Source organism: Arachis hypogaea, chromosome 3, assembly GCF_003086295.3.
Source record: "Arachis hypogaea cultivar Tifrunner chromosome 3, arahy.Tifrunner.gnm2.J5K5, whole genome shotgun sequence".
Lineage (NCBI taxonomy): Eukaryota > Viridiplantae > Streptophyta > Magnoliopsida > Fabales > Fabaceae > Arachis > Arachis hypogaea.
In genome coordinates this window covers 135,203,043-135,229,117 of record NC_092038.1, presented here as the reverse complement: position 1 = coordinate 135,229,117, position 26,075 = coordinate 135,203,043, and the positions used below count along the sequence as shown (strand labels likewise).

General features: G+C 31.8%; 1 protein-coding gene and 1 non-coding gene across 2 annotated transcripts; one reads left to right on the top strand and one right to left on the bottom strand.

Moving 5' to 3' along the window:
- Positions 1-9,983: 9,983 nt before the first annotated feature.
- On the bottom strand, positions 9,984-10,065 carry TRNAS-AGA (transfer RNA serine (anticodon AGA)). The gene has a single exon. It is a non-coding gene; the product is annotated as a tRNA-Ser (tRNA).
- Positions 10,066-19,974: 9,909 nt separating this feature from the next.
- Positions 19,975-21,998, top strand: LOC112734088 (zinc-finger homeodomain protein 9). Its single transcript, XM_025783288.3, has one exon. The coding sequence runs from the start codon at positions 20,724-20,726 to the stop codon at positions 21,846-21,848; it is 1,125 nt and encodes a 374-aa protein (XP_025639073.1). The 5' UTR covers positions 19,975-20,723; the 3' UTR covers positions 21,849-21,998.
- The last annotated feature ends 4,077 nt before the right edge of the window (positions 21,999-26,075 follow it).

The following is a 26,075-nucleotide window of genomic DNA, read 5'->3' as shown; positions in this document are numbered from 1 at the left end:
TACAGTTTGGGTGTATATTTGCTTACAGTTTGGGTGTATATTGTTCCTGAATAGTTTTTTTTATGTCATGATTAATTTTCTGTGCCGTGCAGCACTCCTGAACCCCCCCCCCCAAAAAAAACTTGAAGAAAGCACACCCACGCTTCCCCCAACTCCATCTAAAAGGTAAGTTCATCAGACTAAAATCAATCTTTGCTTATCATCTGTATATTCTTACTCTTATAATACGTTATACATGATCACGCAATTATCCAGCCGAAGAAGACGCTGCTGCGCTGATGATGATGGCACGGACAGCATCGTATGTTCCTAAAATAGATCAAATGCCATCATTCAGCCTGAGCTTCATTGATTCAAGCCAAGAAGAAGCAGCAACGCAGGAGGGAGCATCAACGCAAGAGGCAGACAGGGCAAAAACTCCAGAAACTGCAAATTTGCTAGAAAAATTAGAGGATTTGGTACAAAAAATAGCAAGTAGTGCAGCGAAAGAAGAAAGTAAAAGTCCACAAATTCAAAAGGAGACTGGCGGAGAAAGTTCTGGGAAGTTTGAAACTCCTGCGGGAATAAATCAGAATACGGGTGATATGAAAGAGAAGTGCTACATCTGGGCGACGCGAGTGAAGACATACGCAGATGGCAGTACTAACGAGTTTGACAACCTGTGCACTCTGATTGCCCAAGACAAATACATTTTGAATAGAATGCACCTTGCATCGCTCCAGGCAGGAAGTTATATAGAATCTGAGGTAATATTAGAATAACATTAATATTTTAACACCAAAATTAACTGCAATGTTTATTAATGTAAATTGATTTCGGCATATATTTCTAGATTGTATCTGCCATATGCCTCATCCTCAACCAGAAAAATGATAAAAGGTTTCAAGAACAAGTATACTGTCTCCCCCTGATATTGTGGTAAGTGTTACTTCTACGATTTTTGGGTGTATTTTCTGTATTCCTTAGGGTGTATATTCTCTGATCAACGGGTCTGTTTTTGTATTCATTTGGGTGTATTTTTTACGTTCAATTGGGTGTAAGTTGTGTAGTCATTTGGATTTATTTAAAGTATTCACTTGGGTGTATTTTCAGTATTTCATTTGTTGTTTCACAATTGTTGCAGAGCATGGCCGTTTCGAAGCACCCAAACGGGGAATTCATATCACCTAAAACCAATAAAAAATTCAAGGTGGAAGACTACCCAATGTTTATTCCCTTCATAGATGGAAAAAAATTAGCTTCGCATCGATATGTGAGTTTTCATTTGTAAAATTTGTTAGTACCGTTCTTTACTTATATGCCAAATAAAATAACACACTGTTGAAATGTGACAATCCTTCAGATTTTTGCACTTGTTTGCTACTCAGGCCATTGGTGGTTATGGGTGATTTATACAACAAAGGGGAGATTTTATATACTTGACCCGCTACACAAGAAAGCTCCAAGTGATGAGAGAAAGCAGCTTAATAAATTCACTGTAAGTTGGCTCTGTGTTCTTTGTTTTAATAGATAGGTGTATTTCAATTCAATATAAGGTGTATGTATGTTTTGCTTTGGGTGTAAATATGTTCTCTTTTGGGTGTATTTCATTCGGGTGTATTACTGATTTGTTTTGTTTTTTAAGGGATATGTAATTTTAAGAATTAGAGCATATACCGACGGGGCACCTCTGAAGAAAAAGGAGAATGAGTTGGAAATTAAAGCAACATACGTTAAAATCTCAGGCCAAAAATCAAGGTATAAATTTGTGACTCTGAACATTAAACTTTCCTAAATGAGATTTGTAATTTATTTTCTTCGTTTTCAGCTATGACTGTGCTATTTACGTTATGAAGTGGCTTGAGTTAATTGAGCCCGAAAACATTAAAAGGGCGAAGTATGAATGGGATAATTGGCCACAGGTAACTGTCTTTAAAACTATATAACTCTGTATTACTTTACTGGAATTAATATTGTTGTTTAAACAGAATATACTTTTTAATTGTAGGAGGAGGTGGACCACTATAGAGTAGAATATGCTTCGCGGATACTATTCAGTGAAATGAATAAAGAGAGAGATCAAGCAATTAGAGTGAGTAATGCAATAAGACTGTCCAAGCCATCCTCAGTATTATTGAGTCCATTTTGTCAAATAAATTCTACTAATATAGAAACTGAGTAATCTAACTGCTAGCTAGTTTGTAAATTGAACAAATGCTCTAAAAATTTTCCATTTATAAACAACTTCTATTCAATAAATTTTTTTTCCATAGTTAAACTGTCTGTGCTGTTAAACTGTCTGTGCTGTATTCAAAAGCTCTGTATTACAGGTGGTAAAATATGAAGGAAAACAGCAAGGCAGATCTAAACACAAATTATAAACTTTTACATCGAACAGAAGTTTAATATACACCCAAGATTGCTTAAATATACACCCAAACTGTCTGTGCTGTATTCAAAATATATGAATTACAGGTAGTATAATATGAAGAAAAACATCAAATCAAATATACACCCATAACCTGCGATTTTTTACACCCAAAGAAAGTCGAATATACATCCTGAGATCTACCCCCCTGATGCTTTGAGCCTAAAACCCTGAACCCTAAACACTTAAAACCTAAACCCTTACCCCTAACCTGTAAACCCTAAAAACCTAAACCCTAAATATATGTATCTATATGTAGAATGTGAATCACAAGAAAATTCAGAAAAATACACCCAAAAGAACAGTGCTTTTAAACCCATATTCTGTAACTATACACCCAAAGAGTTATCCCCTGCTTCTGGTACCCTGAACTGATAATTCATAACATGTCTTTGATATTGGCTGGAATTTGAATTCACCACTGATGCAGCATCAAACAAGTTTATCTGAATATAAGAAACTCACATATTAGCTAAACTATTAACGAGAAAAATAAACTCAATCACCACAAATTTAAAGAACATTACTTTTACCTCGCTTAAAACTTTCGTTTTCTTCTTCTTTGTGGCATTTGCAATCTGTTTGTCCAACTTTGAACCTAGCCTATTTTTTGGACGTCCTCTTATTCGAATCCTTGGCGGGCTTTGAAGCTCGTTAACGGATTCCAAGTTGGCATCTTCGTGGGATAAAGAAGATGTCCGCTTCCTTTTGGCTTTTAATGATTCCATCTCAGCCATGACGTTATCGTACGCACGGTGCAGAATTGCAGTCAGCTCCTCCGATTCGGATGCAAATTTGCAAATGTTTTGCGAACGAAAAATCAATTGGTCAAACCTCTTGCTTCTTGGCTCCAACAGTGGCTCGTCGTGGCTGCTCTTGATGTGTGTGTGTCGCCTCTTTACCTTCTTGCTCCATCGTTCCAGTATATATCTCGCTGACACTTGGCTTACTTGTTCAAAGCTTAACACGCTTAGTGCGTGACGGCATAGTATCCCTCTCGACTCGAATAATAAGCATTGGCATTTTACCTCGGCTGCAACTGAGTCGTAAGTAACCACAAACTTGTTGAATATTGAGCTGGAAACTTGTTCTCCGACTTCGTATACTGAATAGCCTAGAGCGGAATTTGTTAATCTGGTGATGCAATTCGCCTTTCTTCTGAATTGCGCTTGGACTTTCCTAAACTTTTGATGAGTGTACACATCTTGAAACTGAGCTTCAATGGAGGATTTGGTTGCACACGGTATGACCGTATGAAAATCTGCAGCATCTGATTCTCTCTCTGCTTGCTCCCGGCTTCCGAGGCAATTATCGTATTGTTTGACGAACTGAATAAGCGAGCTGTTCCGGGTGATAAACTTGTTAAAAAATGAATGCATGCTCTCGCTCCTTTGTGTGCTTCTCATCCCTGTCCAGAAGTGATGATCCAGATAGATAGGAACCCATATATGACGGTCTTCAGACAGATCTGCAGAATACACCCAAACACAGACTAAAAATACACCCGAAAAAAACATGCAATTTACACCTCTGCTGCAGATTTTTAACAAACATTACCTGAAAGCCACTTGTTGTCCACAAGACTAAAATTCAGCAGAAAATCATTCCAATTCCTATTGAATGAGTCTTTGCTATGAGAGTTCCAAACAACTTGGCTCATTTCTTGTTCAATATCTGCATGTCCCTTGTACCCGTTTAATTTGCTTTGTATCTTCTTCATGATGTGCCAAATACACCAACGGTGAATTGTTGTTGGCATACAGGCCTCTAAAGCCCTTTTCATTGATGCGCATTGATCGGTGAGAAACCCTTTCGGAGCGTTTTCTCCCATGCAACGAAGCCAACATTCAAATAACCATTTGAATGATTCAATTTCTTCGTTTTTCATCAAAGAGCATCCGAGAAGTGTTGACTGACCGTGGTGATTCACTCCGACAAAAGAACCACAAACCAAATTATACCTGAAACAAATTACCATAGTGCAGAATGCAAAATCATTAGGTACACCCAACAAATGCTTCGTATACACCCAAAAAACAGCCAATATACACCTCTGCGGCAGATTCATAAAAATACATTAATTTAGCATCATAAACAGGGATAGTTTGTTACCTTTTTGTATTGTAGATGGTGTCAAATGAAATAACGTCTCCGAAATACTCAAATGCAGCTCTACTTCTTGCATCGGCCCAAAAAGCCAGCTTAATCGATTGATCCTCCTCGAGTTTGAGCTCAAAAAAGAAATTCTGATTCTTCTCTTTCATTCTTAACAAATATTTCCCGAATTCCTTTGCATCTTGTTGTTCGGAAACATTCCGCACTTCCCTGGTAATGTAATTCCTCACATCCTTTTCGATAAAATTTAACTCGCGGTGACCCCCGGCAGCCGCAACAAATGATTGGTAGGTTTTGCTTGGTCTGATACCGGCCTCCTCGTTATTCTCTATTGTACGACGAATGGACATGCTTAGTTCCCTGTGTTGTTTGAGCATCTCTGTTTTACTTGGACAGTAGGGGTGTGAATGATCCAGCACAACCTTTGAAATGATCCAAGCACCGACATCCTTCAATGTGTGTATATAAATTCTTGCAGGACAGTTTAAACCGGCTGTCGGATTGGTCTTCTCGGTCGGAGATATTTTAGATTTTCATTTTCCCTCTCTGCTACATGTAATCAATTGATTCTTAATCTCGTTTCTCTTCCTATTTGTGCTCCAAACTCTTGTAGAAAAACCTGCAGCCTTGGCGTAGTTCCTGTAAAATTTTTCAGCATCTTCAAGAGTGGTAAAGGTCATTCCAACCTTCGAAACAAACTGGTCATCAACAACAGAGAGAGGCTGCAGAATACACCATGTCAAAAACTAAAAATACACCCAATCATGTCTGATATAATACACCCGAACCGCAACAACTCAACTAAAATGACAATAAAAGTCATAAACTGTAAATACACAGGCTGCAGAATACACCATGTCAAAAACTAAAAACACACACAATCATGTCTGATATAATACACCCGAACAACAACTCAGTTAAAATAACAGAAAAAGCAGTAAATTGTAAATACACCCACACTTCCCGTAAAAATACACCCAAAAAAGTTCTGATCTACACCTGATCGTCTGCTATACATTTCAGATAATTAATCAAAACTAATACATTACATTCAATCCACAGATTTATCTTCATGCATTATTTTGACAGTCAATGTTCACGAATTATTCACCTACACAATGCTATACAAATTACTGCAACAAAATTCATAGTAATCCTATGTAAATCAAACCTCGGAAACTTCGTTAAATTCAAATTCATAATCCACTTCACCTGGATTTAGCTGACAATCTGAGGTTGAATCATCCATTATCTTTAAAACGACTTCAAACTTTGATTTCAGAAAACAAAAAATCAAATAGAAAACGAAGCTGGAGTTACAGAGAGAGGAACTAACGTAAATGACGAAGAAGAAACGAGTGAGAAAGGAGGGAAAAGAACGATCGAAGAAATCAGGGGAAGTTTCGCGAGAAGAAGAACGAGCAAATCTGTGTATAACGAAAACGAAGAAGGAAACAAATCTTTTAAATTTGGTAGTTAGATAAAAGCGGGATCTCTAATATAGCGCGTGTATACAACGTAACCCTTGGAGCGCGTTTTGGATTTTATTTATTAATGAACTTGTAAACCATACAAGCTCACATTATAAAATGATTAAAATAAAATCGGAAGTAGAAGAAGATTATAATATTAAGGAAGCTGTGACATTCTGTTTGTAGGCCCAACTTTTGCCTTTTTCGTTCAAATATTCTGACCATTTATACGAGCCATCGGATTATCAACAAACTTGATCTCGCCAATTAGACAGAACAAAATAAACTCCACGCTTCAAGCTGGATTAATATTTTTTTTATTGGACTTATTGGGCTAATATTATTTATTTGGTCATGAACTGGACTAATATTCTTAACTCCTCCATAATTTTGGGCCCAAACCAAGAAATACCTTCACCCAAACACGTTTTCAAATAAGCAACTTGGATTGTTGCTTAAGCAAGTGTGGAGAGTTACAATCGGTGTTTTGTGTATGTAACAAGCCAACAACCCATTATCCAGCATCATGCTTTTAAATAAAGCTCAGATTAACCAATTCTTATTTTAATAATTACAAATGCATTAAAAACTTAAACTTAACATATTTGAATGCTCCGAAAGGTACAGAGGGACGATTGCTACTCTTATGCTTAGCCACACTATTTGATCATGTATAGAAGTTATTGGTCTTCTTCACTATAGTATTGTCCAATACGTCAAATTTTTTTAGGGACGAATATTATGAACTAAAGGGAGTATAAGAATTAAGATATAATAATGGGAGTTCTATCAATTTTAACCCTTTTCCCCCTAAAATGTGATCAAGAAGCAAAGCATTGTTCAATCTGGCAGGATCTATACCATACTTGATAGTTCATGCAACAAGATATTTGAATCTCATAAACCATGAAAAATTAGGTATGATATGGATGTTTTCGTTGCACATCCAAGATTGCTAAACTTTTCCATGGATAAAGCAAATAACTAATAAGCACCAAAATAGTTTAAAGATGAGGGGGATATGATCTGTACAAATTACAACTCAATTTTGCTTTAACTTTGCTATATTGCTCTTTTTCTCTTTTATGTGGTACTGTTGTATCTCTATTATTTTAAGACACGCTGAGCCTTATGGAGCTCACTTTGGTTCAAAACAAAATTTACAAAAGCACACTACTTTAAGACCATTCTTGAGATCTGAGAATCTAACAAAGCCAATATGTTTATATTTATATAAATTGGAAAACATATCTTATGTTACTTTGGGCAAATTTTATACAACGTTCATAAACTAAGTGACCTTCTATTGTAACATTAATATTTGTGAAAATATTCTATTTGCATAAGAAGAAAGTTAATAAATGGAGGGTATTCAATAAGTATATTAACCTTAGTATGGTACGTAATGGTACCACATGATCCAATTTTTATGACCCCACTGTATATTTTATTCTATTTGCAATTGAAGTATGTGCATAGCATTTGATAACATCTAGGGATCAGCAAAAGTATTGCAAAATATTAAGCATTAGATTTTAGACATTTTTTTTGGGTATAGAGATTTTAGACAAATTTATCAGTGCAAGTCACTAAGACTATTCAAAGGAAGAATCAAAGCATATTCTTTTACGGCATGAGGCTAATTACTACAAGACATGAAAGAAAAAAACATATCAAAAGGCAGCTTCAAACCTTATCAAGGAAAAAATATGAATAATGGAAACTGGAAAGCAACTAGTCATTTAGCTCTTGCACTTTAATTGGTATTTGCAAGTTCTTTTACAGGGAAAAAAATCTAGAAGGATAAACTATCTCAAGCAATAACAATAGCTATTTATTTTACTAGGAACGAGGCCAATCATCACCACAGTTATAATAAAGTGAAGAATTTATATTCTTTTAAACAGTTTCTAGTAACATGTGATATTCGAAGTTAAAATTATACCAAAGAATAAACTTATTATTAGAAAGCCCTTGGCAAATTAATTATAATATAAAGATTAAATTAATAGCAGTACTAACAAAGCATAAAGATAAAGATTGAGGGCAAGAAAAGGGGTAGTGGTCAATTTTGTTTGCCTGGTAGATAGCTTGGAATTCTAAAGTGAAGAGAAGGAGATATTAGAAATAGCATAAAGCAGTAGTTTGTTCCTTTTGGGGGCTGCTTCTGTTCCTCCAAATTCTATTCTTTATATGACTTGCTTGCTACTGTAGCAATCTTCTGGTTCAGGGTGGGCCCCTCATAGTTCTTGTCTCCTTGGTCATTATTCTAATTAAAAGCAACTAATCATAACTTTCCTTAATAACAAAGGAATGGTAGTTTACCATGATAACCTCACACATAACCAGTTTTCATATGCAAAGAAGAATTGTGTTTTTTGTCATGAAAAATATATACATTGTTTCCTTGTTTAACTAGGTATTGGCTAAAAAAGATATATAAGCCATATTTGTATTGAGGAGAGGCAAATGTTAATACATTCTAAAAAAATATAAGGAGTATAATATTTTTTTAAAATTTTAAAATTTAAACACTAAATTTTAAACTATAAATTTTAAATTTTAAATCTTAAATATGAAATTTTAAATTTTAAATTTTAAATTTGAACTATTAATTTAAAATATAACAAATAAAAAAATTAAAATTTGCTTAATTAACAAAGAATATAGCATTTATTATTTAGTAAAAAACATTTAAGAATCAACTAATTAAAGAGATATAAATAGTTTTTTATAAAAAAAAATATCATTTATTAAATAACCTCTTATATACGAATGAGTATAAATAGATAAAAAAATTTAGAGACTAATATTTTTATTAAAATTTGGCCAACACTTAATTATCAAAAGAAAAATAAGTAATTCTATATTATTAGATAGAATCTCACACCATTAAAAACACTAATAATGACTATAAATCACAAAATCTGCTGCCCCTAACACTCATCTAAATAGATTATGCATTATTCTATCAAACAATAGATAACATTCCTCAATATATATTCATTAGTTTATGATTATTTAGTACTTTAACATGGATAGATGCAAGCATATAAATAGTGTGATGTGGCAAGAATCCAAGTAATTGGGTTTCGCATCTTTTAGTAGACAAAAGCAGTATATGATAGTGAGTTAGGCAAATACATTTGAACAAAGATACCTGGCTTCTCAAGGGTATTTCTAACAAACCCTTTATGCAATCTTGTCAGATCTTTCAATAACAGCCTTAAAATTATAGTTTGGTTTAGTTAGTTAGTTATATATATATCAGGCTTGATAATGATTCGAGCTGAATCTAAAAATTCCAATAGGGTCCCTCCAAGTTGCCTTAAGTTTCGAATTGAGACATAACTAACAAGCTTCTATCATAATTCATAAGCAGAAAGAAGTTTCTCTCCATAGCAGAGAAAATAGAAAATGACGTTTAGTCCTTCTTCTAGAATACATATCCTTCTTGTTCTTGTTATCTGCATTATGTTGTTATCAGTTCAAACAGAGAAAGTGTTTGGTTTGAGAAGTTTAGAACTTACACGCAGACACGGCAAAGAAGATCACAGGTTTCTGCATGAGGATCAACATACTACCCTCAAGGCGAAGGCGAAGGGGAAGATGAATTCAGCAAATTCGAATGGTTTTGATCCGAATCAATGGAGCAAAAGAAGAGTGCGAAAAGGATCGGATCCTATACACAACAGGGCCTAACGCTTAAAGCAGCATCACCAAGCTAGCATACGAGGTAGTGAGAAAATAGATATCAAAATGCTCTGAATAGGTTGTTTTTTTTTTTTTAACTTTTTTTCGATTTCAGTTGGAGAATTTTGTCAATAGAGAGAAATGTATAGTGAGCTACTAGAGAAACCATTTTACAGAGCAATTCACACCATACAACATCATGTATGCATGCTTCCTTCAATTTTTCTTGTTTGTTTTTCTTTCTTCCAATATAATATAGTTTTTTTTTTTCGGATCAGGCAGTTGGTAAAAATTAACGTGGTCGGCAGGATTCGAACCTGCGCGGGCAGAGCCCACATGATTTCTAGTCATGCCCGATAACCACTCCGGCACGACCACCACATATGCTTTAATTAATTAAATTTTTATTTTAATGTTTAAGAATGAAGATTTATCTGTATTTGGGTCAGTCCAAATGTTTGCCTCAATGATGAGTCTGTTGCTTATTTTGGGCCTTTTTTTTTTCATGAAAAGAGGCCCCATATACTAATCTACGCTGATTCCCAAAAATAAAAAATAGAAACTTCAATTAATTGATAGACTATGGTGGTTGTGTGCAGCTGTATGGGTGAATGACTAAGGTATTTAATACAATTTCCTTAGGGGAAAAAAAAAGAATCTATAAATACTTAGTTCACCTCAGTAATTTTATACTTGGGAGAAAATTATACTAAGTAATACCGAAAAAAGAAAATTCAATATCTTACAATTTTTTTTGGGTAAAGAATATCTTACAACTTTATTTTGCTACTCAAATTAGATTAATGAATGTCTATAATTTAGAGAAAAATCAAAAGAAAAAAGAACTAATCTTCATATATATGTGAAATTGATTTAGAAGGGGGGGGGGGGGATCCATCAATTTATTTTGTAATATATATATTTGGAAGAAAAATTATTATGGATCCTGAAATTCAAAATGAAGAGTATCACAAAACAAAATATGATGTGATTATGCAAATATTCTGTACACCATAATAACCTGATAAATCTTATCCTTTTGAAAGTTAAAATCTCTTTTGTCAGAAGATATTTTGTTTTTCCCACCCTAGCTTAGCTTGATCTTATCTGCATCCGTTATATATTTGTATCAAAGTTCATAAATGCCTTTAGGTGGATGCTGATCCACCCACATTTCCAATTTAACTTTGCCTACACATTATCTCTTCACACATTATTTTAAAAAAAAATTATTTTTGAACCAAAGCAAATGGGTCTGTTAATTTTGGGTCCACGTCCCTTAAATTGTATGCATTTGACCTAAGGAATCTGGTTCTGTTTGGAGTAATTGAAAAGTGTGGTGTCTCTCTCTCTATCAAAGCAAGCTGCAAAATATAAATTGCATTTTGGGTGTGTCAGTGAGTCCTTGATGTGTAGACTTAGCAAAATACATGGTAAGGGCATGCTTCACTTAATATAACATTCAATTATTGCACAAACCCCATGTTGCTTGTCTCCTTTACCATTTTATTTATCATTTAATGTTATAACCCTAAACCATATAACTTCAACTACATCACACTCATTCCATGTTGCTTGTCTCCTGTATCCAATTTTCCCTTTAACCCCTTCATAAGCAAATATACCTAAACACTTGTAGTTGTACCCATATCTTTCTTTTTCTTCTTCTTCTTTATATAATATTTAACCCTAGCCATATAACTTTCACGGAATTAATTTCTCTAAAGTGCACAATTTGATAATAAAATGGAACTAAATATTTAAGAGCTGCTTTTTAAAAAGCTATTTAGGAACTTATATATAGAAAAGTTATCTCATAATACTATTACTTTTTATTAAATTTTTAATATAATTATTTATTATTTACGTTATTTTTTAAAAAAAAGCTTAATTAAATTGTTTATCCAAGCTGAACCTAAGTCACTTTGAAATAAACTTCTATGCATATATTAATTATCTAAAAAATAGTTAATTCTTTACCTATTCGTTCAATTTATTATTTCATTCTCTTTAGAGAAATCAAATCCAACTTCAACACAGCTTTCTCCGTCTTTTAATAACAATCCATTTATATAAAAGTGATAAAGAAAATATTAATGCATTTAAACATAGTTTATGTTTAAATATGTTAATTTTTCAACATAATTAAATAAGTTTTAGATTTATGTAAGTGTATATATGATATGTTAAAATACTGATTAGCAAACTGAAATAATACTGATATAGCAAAACGTGTTATATTAACATTTAACGTATCATAGCATCAGTAATTATGAAAAAAAATAATGACAACAATTAAAATATATATATATATATATATATATATATATATATATATATATATATATATATATATATATATATTTTAATTTTACTATAACAAAACCAAAGACATGTCACGTGTTTTATAAGAATAAAAAATTACTTAAGTCTTTTTCAATGTATTATTTAGAACAGATAAATAATTATTTCAAATAAAAAAGAATATGTCAGTGACTAACTAATTTAAATTCTTGGTAAGCAAATATAGCTAAACACACATTGTCTTTTTTTCTGTTGGTTTTGCTTATGCATCTAAGAGAGAAACTTGCTCTTTTTGCACAAGTAACTAACATTTCAGTCCTTATCAATTCAATTATTAATGGGGCTTCTGAAAACCTGAAGATTAGAAAGGAGGAGAGGGTAACATAACTTGCACAAGTTAAGCTCTATTTTGAGAGAAACTCACTCATTGTAATGTCCGTGTCCTAGTACTTTGTGTCACTCACTTCATCCATCTGCGCATGCTTCTTTGAATCATGACAAAAAATAAAATCAAAATAAAATAAATTTGTCAGAGTATTCCTTCAATTCATTGAGAAAATGTTTTGACCTTAATACAGAGAATAAAATCGAATTCTATGCATAGCTTGGAGGTTAATTTTTTTGCATATTGAAAAAATTTTGGTGTAATACTCAATCATTAGATTTTATAGTGTTTTTCAAAATTGTGGAAACAGTATAATACGCCCCCTTATATTGTATATTTTAATTTAAAATATATAATATAAGAGGAGCATATTGTCAATATAAGGGGAGAATATTGTACTGTTCTCACAATTTTAAAAAACACCATAAAATCCAATGATTGAGAATTACAAACGTAGCTTGGAGCGCTCTCAGCCTCACACCATTAAAAAAAAAAACACTTCTCTTTGATCTTCTTAGGTGTGTGATTAGACTTCCATTAGGTAGGTAATTACTATTATCCATCTTTTCTTTTCTTTTCTTTCTTTTTGTAGTTCATTATTCAATCAAAATTAACAATACGGCTTAATTTTAAAATGTCTTATCAATTAATATAGTCACAATATTTATGTTACCGTTCACCAAATCATAATTCACAAATGCATTATCTTTGTGTTTTGGAGTCTTGTGTAGCATGCATTATACATATAGTCATATAGGAGCAGCTAAGTTTGAGCGTGATAGAAAAGATTAATTGGACTACCATCACTATGATCAAATCAAATTATTTGCATCATACCTAATGGGGTATTGGAATGTTGTTGAATGTTGATAGTAGCTAGGTATATATATTATAAGACTAAAGTGATAAATAAATCATTGAAATTTTATATTTCGAATGGATTAACTTAAAAAACTTTTTAATAAAGTCTTTTATGATAATAGATATAGATATATTATTTTTAAATTATTTCTATAATTAAAAAAATTAATTTAAATTAATTCAATTTGTCAACGTTTATTATTTTAAAAACCTTATTAATATTTTTTTAAGAATTAATTTATCTAAAAGTCTATATATAATTATATCTATATCAATCCCATGAATAATAGGGACACACATTAATATTGTTTATATACTTGCTTGGTTATTGAAGAAATTAAAACGTCGGATATTGTTTTTGCTCAAAAGAAACTAAGACTTGGCATTTGGTAATTGTCAGTTAGAATTTGATGATTAGTGTAATAATGATTGTCTTTCAGATGGCTTGCGTCAATTATGGAATTAATTATCATTTTTACCTATGAAATTTGTTAATGTCCACAAATTTACTCACGAAAAAACCAAATTCAAAACAATTATTTATGCATAGAGAGGGAGTATGGCCTCATTAGATGGCAATGGTTTTATAACACGTGGTGGAACATGAAAATTGGTTCTTTAGCAGAGAGGGTGGCCCTGGTTGCTAATGAAGATTTTGTAGTTTAGTTAATAATTATGAGTGAACTTAAGTTTCATATAAGCACGCAGCAGCTTCTTATTATTTGTCAAATTATTATGCATGCGCAAACCCGAAAAAAAAAAAAAAAGGTAGACGTCAACTGTTACCTTTCCCATCACATCAAAGTTTTGCTTCTCTTTGATGCTAAAGTTAATGGTAATAATAATTAAGTTTGACAAAAATACATAATGACCAAGAATCTCTTCGATTTAGTTAATTATAATAATGCATGATATTTTTTAATGAACCAAAAAAATGAAAAATAAAAAATATTTGCCCGCTTGAACAAATTTTAATTTAATTTCCACTTTGTCTTTTATTTTTTTTTTTATCATAAAATCTAACTCGACCGGTGGCGGAACTTGAAACAAAATTTTGAGGGGCCACATAGAAGATGATTGTCAAAATGCTTTTGATATAAATCTCATTTAAGATAAGCTCGTCTAATCTCATCTCTCTAGTTTGGGTGATATTGCCAAATTTAAAGCCGTTTTTTAAGGTCTCGTTCCAAAAAATTAAGGTCAAACTCATCATATGTAATTTTTTAAACTTTTGAAGGTTGTATCTCACTTTTTTCGTGATTCATTAAAGTAGAAGAACTACAAGTGTTAATATTATAAAAATTATATGTTCTCCTTCTTAAATATTAGCATTCCTCTTAAAAAGTGCATCAATTCTTTGATTTTTTATTATTATTTTATATAAAAATTTGAATATATATCCTGTAAAATATGTAAAGAAGAAGTTAGAAGGACAAATATTAAAATTTATAATATTTATTGAAATTTTTTTATCAATTTATACAAATACAATAATATTAATACTTATTGAATATTTTATTATTTTTTATCATATAAAAAATTAAATTAAATAAATAGTAAAATATAAAATAATATTAAATTAAATAAATAAAAAATATTTATTTTTTTATATTTGAATTTAAAAGTAAAAAGAATATTACTTATTGAATTTATTGGGTACTTTAAGTCATAATAAAATATTTAAACCAATTGAATTATTTTTTATTTTTTGAAAAAATATTACTAATTTTTTTATAAAATATTTGGGAAGCATGGCCCCTTGTCTGAACTAAACTCCGCCACTGAACTCAACAATGATTCATATATAAGATACCTGTAAATTAAAGATTTATTACTTTAATTTTGTTATTAGAAATATCTCCACATTTTCTTCCCGCCAAAATAGAGTGCTAGTTTTTTATTCAGGCATTTGCCTTATTAGCTTGATTATTGTCAAATAATTCTGACTATATTTACGTGTATTCTAATTACAATTATACGAAATGTATATTAAAATCAGCCACAAAAAATAATTATTAATATAAAATATATATTAAAATATAAATATATATTAAAAATAAATTAAATAATATATATTTATGTTATTTATATATAAATATATTAATAATTAATTTTTTTATATAAATATTTTTTTTATTTTAATTATTAAAAAAATAATAAATAGGTCTCTTACTTTTTGTCTTTCGGACATTTTTGTTCTTAACTATTAAAAAATATTTTTAAGTTTCTGACCATCACAAAATTTGGACGAATCAGTCTCTCCGTCCAAATGTCTCTGTCAGGGACTGATCCGTCCAAGTTTTGTGAAGGTTAGGGACTTAAAAAATATTTTTCAATGGTCAAAGACAAAAATATCCGCAGAACAAAAGGTGAGGGATCTATTTGTCATTTTTTCTAATTATTATTATAATTAGATCAGAGATCAATACAATATTATCCGTATAGTCTTTATATAACATACGTATATATTATTTATTATGCTGCTAGTTTTCCCCCACAATAATATACATTCGTGAAAATTATTATAAAATATATTATACACACTTTTTTCCCTCGTCAGTTGTCACTTAAATTGAAAATGATATGAATAATAAAGTAAAATAAAATAGTTTCGTACTGGGTAGTAAGGATTATATTGAAAGTTGAAAGTTTCTCCTTTAAAATAGTGGTGACAGTAATATTTTCTTGGCATTAATGATGTAAAAAGGGCTCCTGGTTGCAGCATAGCACGTACATTTGCCTCTGCTTCTTCACTGTGTCGGACACTGAATCATCCGTGCTATCTATCTTCTCTTCCCAAAAATACATTTTCATTTCTTACCACTGGACATAACCACCATTCACAATTACTTTCTCAATTTCACAAATTAATTATTCCTTAATTATTTATATAAATTTTGTAAAGTAATAGGCTTTAGGATTTAAAATAAATAACTGTGAAAAATATTGTTCATCACTACATCAGTTATACAGCTAAGTTTAGTTTTGTTGTTAGGGTTAGGATTATTAAACCATTTGTCACTAACTATATCAATCATTTTTATTTAGCTATGAATTTCGTTTTTCAATTGAAGATTAATTTAAGACTTTACGGTAACCATTATCGGAAAAAAGGGAGGAAAGTATTGATAATTGATAATATATATAGTTGTTGTTCTGACTTATGCCTAGGCTGCCTCTTGATGCATATATATGTCTCTCTCTGTGACCCTATCTCCAATCCAACAGGTCAAAAATTAATTTACTATAAATTTAAGTTTTATTTAAGAATTTATCTTTAGTTACTAATAAGTTATTATATATATAAAGTAAAATTTAAATCTCAACATTTACTTAAAAAAAGACTAATAAACTAATCACTAAACAACTAACCCAACTTTATTATATATATATAATATATGTCCCTATAATCATGACAAAATAGTGAAAAACATACCTGTCACAAATATGGCACACTGCACTCACCTATCAACTCAAATCATTTTCATTTTTTGAACATTGTCAAATTTAATTGTATGATTTTGGGCATGCTTGCCTTAGCTTTGAGTTTGATATATATCATTTCATTTCTGGATATGGCTGACTATTTATTCATCAATTATTTTTAATCTTATTATACGGGATCCTAAGTTCCAACCTTAGCTTGAATATCTTTTCATACACCCCCATCCAATCTTGACTGAGAAATGGTAGGTCTAGTATGAAGATTCTAAGGAGTTTGATTATTATTGGAAGGTTGGTGAAATCACCGACACAAATATGAAACATTTTAATGGTAGCCGAATTAATTAAATTGATGACGGTATGCACACAAGGATAATTAATTAAAAATCATCTTCACCATAAGATTAGTTTCACAGTAAAATCATGAAATGCCATATATACACTTAATTCAATTGTGTTCACATGATAAACATGTAAGCATATTCTTCGAATAATAATTGATAGATCAGATTTTTTCTTGTTATAGGTTGTTGTTCATTATTTGTCACATTAATTCGATCTATGAATAGAGTAACGAATTTGCAGCTACTGACCTGACATTATTTGTCATATTAGTATGTGAATTAACGTCCACATTACCAATAATAAAAGGCAAGATTAGGGTTCCAAATTAAATGCGTCGTTTGATGATATGGTTGGTACATATATAATAATTCATATTTTTCTATATTTAATTACTTAAACATTTGTGATAAGTAGTGCTTTCGTAGTATCAAAATTTATATAACAAAATTTAAAATTTTATTAGTTATTTACAAATGTTAAATAACAAGTGTAAAAATTATAAACAAAAATTAGTTTCACATTAGCAAAAATAAAAAATAAATAGTTTATAAAATGGGTGAATCATTAAAGTGGTGGCCTTCTAGAAACTTCGCTATTAGCAAGCCTGCGCTCTCGAACATAGACTCCAAATAAAACACGGACGAAAGTATTTTAAGGAGAGACTAAATATTAAATTTCGCAATAAAAAAATATTAAAATAAATTAAAGAAAAAAACTAAACTTATATATAATTTATAGAAAAAAAAAATTGAAGTTTGAGAGGGCATTGTCATTACCTCCTTTCCCTGTATGAGGAAATAAAATAAGCTAGCACAAATTATTGTTGATTAAGGAAGCAGCTTTAATTTGGTTTAAGAACTACCTGATGCTCTCATCATGAGCAGTAATCTTAATTAGCGACTAGGGTTATAGTGAATTTTATTATGAAATTATTATTAATTTGAAGCAACAAATGACCCTTCTAACAATAGAATTCTTAGAGAGGGGTGGGACAAAAGCTGAGCAAGTAAGCATTAATATTCACAAAGCAAGATAGTAATAAGGTTTTTGGTACATTTCCGAAATACAAGTCCCTTTCATGTCCACGCATATTGTCGGCCGCAACAACAAACTGAGGGAAATGCCTAACACTACTTAATACAGATCTAGATGATGATGATGATGATGATGATGATGATGATCAAGTAGCTAAGCCAAGTCCTAATTGCTAATTACTCAGATCACTATAGAGACTGCTCCATCAATGTCCATATCGGTTAATAACAAGTGATGGATCAAATTAATGACATAATAGTGCAAGAACAAGTACTTTATACTAACTTTTTTTGCGTGCGTTTCCATGCTTATTTTCTGTTTATTTCCTTTTCCAGCCAATTTGTGTACATGTTTATTACTTTGTTCTCTCAGGATTGTTGTCTTTTCCTTTATGGGTAAAGCTATGTAACTATATACCAATAATTTCAATTTATGTTCCAAACATCTTAATTAAATTATCAGCATTATTTAACCATTTTTTATATTCATATTATAAATTTAGAAAATATATATTTGAAATTCAAGTTGTAATGTTGCTTATAAAGAGCATAAATTCATTACTTATTATTTTCGTAGCATTAGATGATATTATTTGTCATATTTTTTTTCTGAAGTTTTGGTACAACAATGTAGAAAGTAGAAACTTCAGAAATTATTTTTGATATGGAAATAGAGATGGTGTTTTGGTTGAATATTGATATTTGAAGTGTATTACAGTATTGTGGAAGTCATTCAACACGCCCCCACGTGTTGGTTAAGATGCTGCCACATGTCCAACACGCCTCCCACATGTTGGTCAAGATGTTGCCACCTGTCCAACACGCCCCCATGTGCTGACTTTCTACCTGCAAAATCCACCTACCTATCATTACACCAAATAATCCCATTCTTAACAAAAATACCAATATTTTTTTCATATTAAAAAAAATCAGCCTAAAAACTTTTCTCTTTTATAATTTAAAACATATATATACTAAATTGAATGAAGTTAGATTACCCTACCTTATAATATTCATGTGCCAAAAAAATAGGATCATGCTACTTGGGATAATTTCATTCCATGTTATTAAAAATGGCCAGCACATTACATTGTACACGTCTGATTCATCCCATGCTTGATAAAATTCAAAACTTAAATATATGGAAGACTGTACAAAACCAAAGTATAATGTCTGGAATCTCCATGAAAAGAATTGATAAGGTGAGTGAAGAAATGAATATATTGAGGTAAGGTTTTGTTGGGAAGGAGCAGCAAAGCGGTATGTTAGCAGAGAAAGAAACCAAATTCCAGTAGAGCCAGCTGGGCTCAAATGGTCTTTTGGTACTATGCTGTAACAAGACTTGTTATCAATTATGATGATCATAGTCCAAAGGTACACACATTTTTTATGTGACTTCTTCAAATTTCTACTAACTTATTCTTGATTTAACTATATATCCATATAATAAATTATTTTTTTTTTTTGGTTTCCCACGGTATCCCCCAACCCGACAGGTCAAGGACTAATCCGTCGCGGTACTGAGCTCCATTTAAGGGTTTGCCGCTGGCCAATGGGTTGCTGCATGCACAAGGCGGGATTTATTTAGTTATGAATGTGAGTAAAACATTAGCATGATAATATCATTATGGTTCAAAATTTCATAATACCCTTTTTAAAATAAATTATTTTGAAGACATTTTAAAATTTAAATAAGTTAAGTTGAAATATATTAGTATTATTATGAGGAAAAATGAATAATAGATGAATTTGCATCCAGTAAAATAGCACCACGTGGACAATGAGCACATAGATACAGGCTTTAAGACTCATCTGCAGGAGAGACACTGCCTCTTGTGTGAATCAGTGACCTCATCGAATATATTCTTGCCTAATATTTTCAGACAAATTTATTGCACTCAACTAACACATGTGATTGTAAGAGGAGCAGCAGCAGGAGCAGCAGAGAGAAACGGAAACCAAACCCAAAAAATAAGTTACACATACAGTGTAATTATTAATAAGGTGATGATGGATAATCAAGATTCAATTTTAGCACCCATGAATGACTTGATATGGCAATTGACAACAATAGTTACACAAATCTCCTATATTATCTCCACTAACCATATACTTACATACCACTCATAAAGATGTTTCCAAAACCTCAATTTAGATTTTCTCTACTTTGCATCCCAAAAGCATCATGTTTAATTGTTCTCTTTTGTTTTGTGTTCTCTTCTCAAATCATTAGTGGTTGAGATTTTGGGACCCCCCTTCTCTTTTAACAATACATGGCTGTATCCCTCTATTCCTTCATAAAACCTCAGATTTTGTCATCACTTCACTATAATAACCATCATCACCACCACCCTCCTTCTCCTTTCCCCTCCTTCCATAATCATCATTTTCCCGAAAGAAAAAACCCTTAACCCCCCTTTAGCCCTTTTTCCTGCTTTGTTTTTTTGTTTAATTTTAGTCATCTCTTTCTTCTCCCCTTTCAAGTTTCAACCCTGCAATATATTCATCCTTCATAAAATAGATTGGTTAAAAGTTTAAACCTGTAAAAAGAAAAAAAATCTAATTTTCTGTCTCTCCGTGTCTCTTCAAAAACACATTTTTTTTCTCTTTTTTATCTTTCTGTTTCTCTCTCTCTATATATATATATTCATAGCTTTTCAGACATGGACTTGACCTCAAACAATACCCACACCTTAGATTCAGATACTAAAACCCCACCACCAACCCAACCCACCAACACCAACACCCTAAAGTCACTATCTTTAACCAACGGCACACACAACAACAACCACCACCGCCACCAGTCCACCACCAGGCCTTCTCCGCCGTCCATGGCGGTTATTTCCTACAAAGAATGTCTCAAGAACCACGCCGCCAGCATAGGTGGCCATGCACTTGACGGTTGCGGCGAGTTCATGCCTTCCTCCTCCACCAACCCCACCGACCCTCGCTCCCTCAAGTGCGCCGCCTGCGGCTGCCATCGCAACTTCCACCGCCGTGACCCTCCAGAGCCTTCCAGCACCACCACCCCCACCTTTTTAAACTGCTTCTACTCCCCGTCCACCGGCACCACCACTGCACCCCCACCGGCGCCGCCGCAACCACTCCCTCATCGCGGCATGAGCCAAAGTACAAGCCCAAGCCAAAGCTCAAGCCCAAGCCAGAGCCCTAGCCCGATGTCAAGCCCTTCTTCACCGCCACCACTGTCTCACGTGCCACCACCACCACCACCATCAGCACCAGGTTCTTACCACTCCTCCGCGCCGCACATGCTCTTAGCTTTAGGCACCGCGTATTCTGCAGTTCCTTCAGATCACGAGCACCAACACCTTCACCGAAACTCCTTCAACAACAGCAACAACTTCTCCCCTGTGGTTCTCAACGCCAACAGTGGCGGCAGTAATAGTAATAGCAGTAAGAACAAGAGGTACAGAACCAAGTTCAGCCAAGAACAGAAGGAGAAGATGTACAGATTCTCTGAGAAATTAGGTTGGAGAATGAACAACAAAGGTGATGATTCTCTTGTTCAGGAGTTTTGTAATGACATTGGTGTCCCTAGAGGTGTCTTCAAGGTTTGGATGCACAATAACAAGAACACTTTCAACAAGAAGAGATCCTCTTCTTCCGAACCTCCTCTTCCTCCTCCTGCTGCTGCTGGAAACAACCACATCAATGATCATGATCAGAAAATCAATGCTACTGCTGCTGCTGATGGTAGTAATAATAATAAGAATGGAGATATCAATAATGTTGTTTCTCATGTTCCTATCAATGCCTTGTCATCTTAATCTTCTTATCTCTCTGCCGAGAAAAACTTAATTAGCATTTATTATCATTTTTGTTTACTACTAGTACTCCTTCCCCTCTTTCTTTCTCTTTTCTCTTCTTAATGTGGCTAAGGCTATAGGAGAATATAATCCACTTAATTATTATTACTATTATCATTATGTCATAATGTTTATTTTGCTGTTCATAGTCTAAGAAATTAAATATAGATGAATTTCTTCAGCTGCATAGTGATGGTGGTGGTGGAGGTGGTAGATAGGGTAATTTTGAAACATTAGTACAGTAGTGTAATAATGAATTTCATCTACTACTGATTTGCTTGAAGCATGCACCTCCCAAAATGCCCATACCGCTTTGTCCAACACAAAGGCTTTATCAATTTTTGTCTTTATTCATTTATGGGGATCTGCTACTTTTGCAAACAGATAATGCTTCTGCCTTCTTCACTTTCTTCCTCACGCGTTTGCTGCATCAGGTATAAGTATAACTCTAACCTCTTCATTATTATTAATAACTCTTAATTTTGTTTTTATCATGCGCGTTACTCTTTCTCTCCCATTAATCATATGGAAAATGACATTAACCCCATGTCATTTAATTTGGTCGTCTCTTCTTATCTTAGTTTTATTCTTGAAAGCGTTAGTGCCATTTTGTTTGTATACGAAAGGAACAACCATTATCCTATTTTCCAAAAATAAAATAAAAACGGGGGAAGGAGAATAACGACATTGCCGAAAATAATATTAAAGGAAATGTCTAAAATTAGCTTATATAACATAATATTTATTATTAAAATAATTAATAAAATAATTTTATAATATTTGAGTTGATTTTTTATTATTTTTTAAATATTACTGTTCATCCGTATGGATCATTATTATTATTGATGTTTTTATTTTAATTTTTTTTTCTGTCTATGCTTAGAAGGCAAGCAGCATGCTTCGACTAATTAATTAATTAATGGAATTTGGAAAGTAACGGACGAAGTGCTGAAAACTAAATCTGCCACCTTTCCATATCGGGTTGGTTCAATGATGCGGCAAGATTTGTTTGTTTCCTTTTGTTTTTAAAATTTAATTAGATTGTTAGAATTAGATAAAGATTATGTCATTTTTTAAAGGCAAAGATCACATAATTTATTAATATCTGTCATTGAATTCTAGATAACCTAATTAAGCAAATTGCGTTGCAACTTTGAAGTGTTAATTAATTAATAGAATCTTCAAGAGAAAAAAAACTCAGAAATCCTTTTTATTCAAACACAAATTATTACGTTTATCATGAGTTCGGAAAATTGATTAGGTGCCAACTCATTGCTTTTTAATCAGCAATAATGATATCCCCTACAAGATAATCGATAAAGCTACTTATATTAGTCTTTAATTAATAATTGATGAATTCAGTTGTAAGTTTGATATGGTTAAAAAATTGTGATTATGCCAGTAAAACTGCCACGGGGTATCCTCTCTTTTAAATTTTTGTGCAGTTTTATTATATTATATTATATTAATATATATTTTTAAATGTTGCGTCACTCAATTAATTTTACTTTTAAGGTTGGTATAAGATAACAGTTTTCCAGAGAATGGACCACTGAAGAATTAATGCTATTTTTCGTAGCTTTGTCTCTGTTAGTGGACCTAGTTATCTTTTACTTTTCTTTTGAATTTCCTTCTCTGTTATTCTTATTCTTTGTTTTTTTTTTTTTAAATTAAATTGGGACCAGATCTTTGATTTTGTTCTGTTTTGTATATATGAATTTAGCCCATCTCAATGTCATAAAAACATAAGCTTCAGCCCAAAGAACAATGGCTCTCTAAAGTGGATTCACATTGGAAAACGAAATGGGTGATGAGATATTTTTAGGTGTCATCCTTGATTTTACTTCTTGTTTATCAGTTATAAAATTCAACACAAAAATAAATTATAAAAAGTAATATTACAATAGAAACATTTGATAACAACAAAAATTTCACTGAAAGTAGTCAGATTTTGATTTATCTAACATTCATTAATTGAATTAATAAATATTTAAATAAAACAAGTTTTATTCTTTTTTTTTTCTTTAATATTACAACTTTAATATTATATGAAAGGTAACGTAAAGGCAAACTAAGTAAAAATGTGGCCATTTTCATGTTAATGGGAAGTTAAATACTAACTAATCAAAGCTCACGTGCAACAAAAAGTATAAATTACGACTTGGTTGTTAAATATTTTAACAAACAAAATGAAATGTTTTTATCTGATTAATAATATAAAATTAGGTGGTACTTGAAATGAAAAGGGAAGGAAAACAATAAGTTAATGCCGTACTATAATTATTGAGAGTAGTAAAACAACATTTTGGTGGTGTAGGCCTAGTAGTTTGGTCAAAGCTTAGATCAGGTAAGAGTGGTAGATGTAGAAAAGGGGATAAACACCTCTGCCCTCTACTCTAGACATAAAACACTGATTTTTATTATAATTTTGTCCTTTTAAAAACTCTATTTTTTACTCTTATCACTTTCACTGCCAGCAACTTCCTCCTTATTAGGGATAAAGTTGGTTCTAAATTATAATTGAGTTTATATCTTTTTATTAGTGTTTTAACAACTAAATAAATTGTATTATGTATATATTTGTATTTGAGTCTTCATTGTTTTTTGACATGAACAAACACAATCTAAGTTGCAGTGTACTGATTTCGCCAGCACAACACAAAAAACTGCACTATTAATGGACTAATCTCACTTTAATTTGGAAAACTATAGACAAGTTTTGATCTAACATCCTAACTTAATACCTCTGCACGGTAATAAAGAATTAATTCTCAAATATCCAAACCTGACAGTCCAAGTACATCAGTGCAGAACTTGCAAGAAATTTTATCTGATTTCAATTGCAAGCATTCATGGATCTGTTCCTCTAACCGAGCAAGTCTTCAACATGCATAATCAGCATGAACAACATAGTCCAAGGCACCTGATATACAAAATATCATTGAATAAGAATTGATTTTAGAATGAATTATTCATCACAATGTAGCTAGCAAACAAGGACAAACAATTCAAAACACTTCACATTAGATGGTAGATAGACACGAGTTGACAATGACAATGCAAATATACTCGCATTTGATGAAAAGTGAGAAAGAAGAGGAACGAAGTTGAAAGAAGAACGAAGTTGAAAGTGGTTACGACATAATCTAATTCTAAAGCTTGTGTGTGCTAAAACAAAAAGCTTTTAATTACCTTTTCATTCATATAAAAGTTCCATAAGTATTCTATCATCTTTTCTTCTTCGTAATTCCCAGCAAAGACAGCATCCCTACAGTGTTTGAGATATGTTGACAAGTCTGTCAATAAAATATTGGGTGTTAGCGTCGAAATAAGAGGAAACTAGAATATAAACTCATGAACATTGGCTCATAAAAAAGTTTGATTTTAGTAAATAAAAAGCACCTTGGGTATCTGCAAGATCATTATATATTGCTTGAAGGTGTTGGAAAAGTCCTCAAGTGTCAAATCCATTTTCATGTTCATGTTGTTACATTTTGTTTTTATCCAAATCTTCTTCACTAGAATTAGAACTATCACGGGAGGAGAAACAACCTAAACACTGAGTGTATAACATCATAAGGCCAATCCTTTGGTCCTATTGTTAAGATAGCAATCATTAAAGATCAACTTTAAGCTTAATGAATGCCAAATTGAGTTGTGACTAATCAAACACAAGATGCTAGGGTGATTACATTTTTAGCTAACTTAATATCAAGTTTCACTGAACTTCACCAAAAATTAACAAAAAGCATTTATCAAGACCAATACACAATGAAATAAACCAAATGTTGGAAATCATGTTCAATCTTGACCTTATATATAGAAATTGATTAGTATTTTTACCCGTAATAATATTACGGAAATATAAATTTTTTAAAATTATGCTCCACTTTGTTCTAATAATATAGATTATGTATAGCACAAAAAGATTTATAAAATCAAACTACTTTTACAAAAAAAAGTAGTAGGTTGACAAAAGTCTATGACTAAAAAGACCAAGGTATCTGTAGATAAAAAATCAAATAATAAGATTTTTAGTTATTATTTTTATATGAAAAAGTCTAATTTTTTTATTAATAATTAATTTTAACATTCGTTATTTAAAATTTAAAACAATTTAACTTGTATACTTTTACATTTAATTAGGTGTTAACTGTTAAGTCTGTTGTACACATAGAAATAATTAAT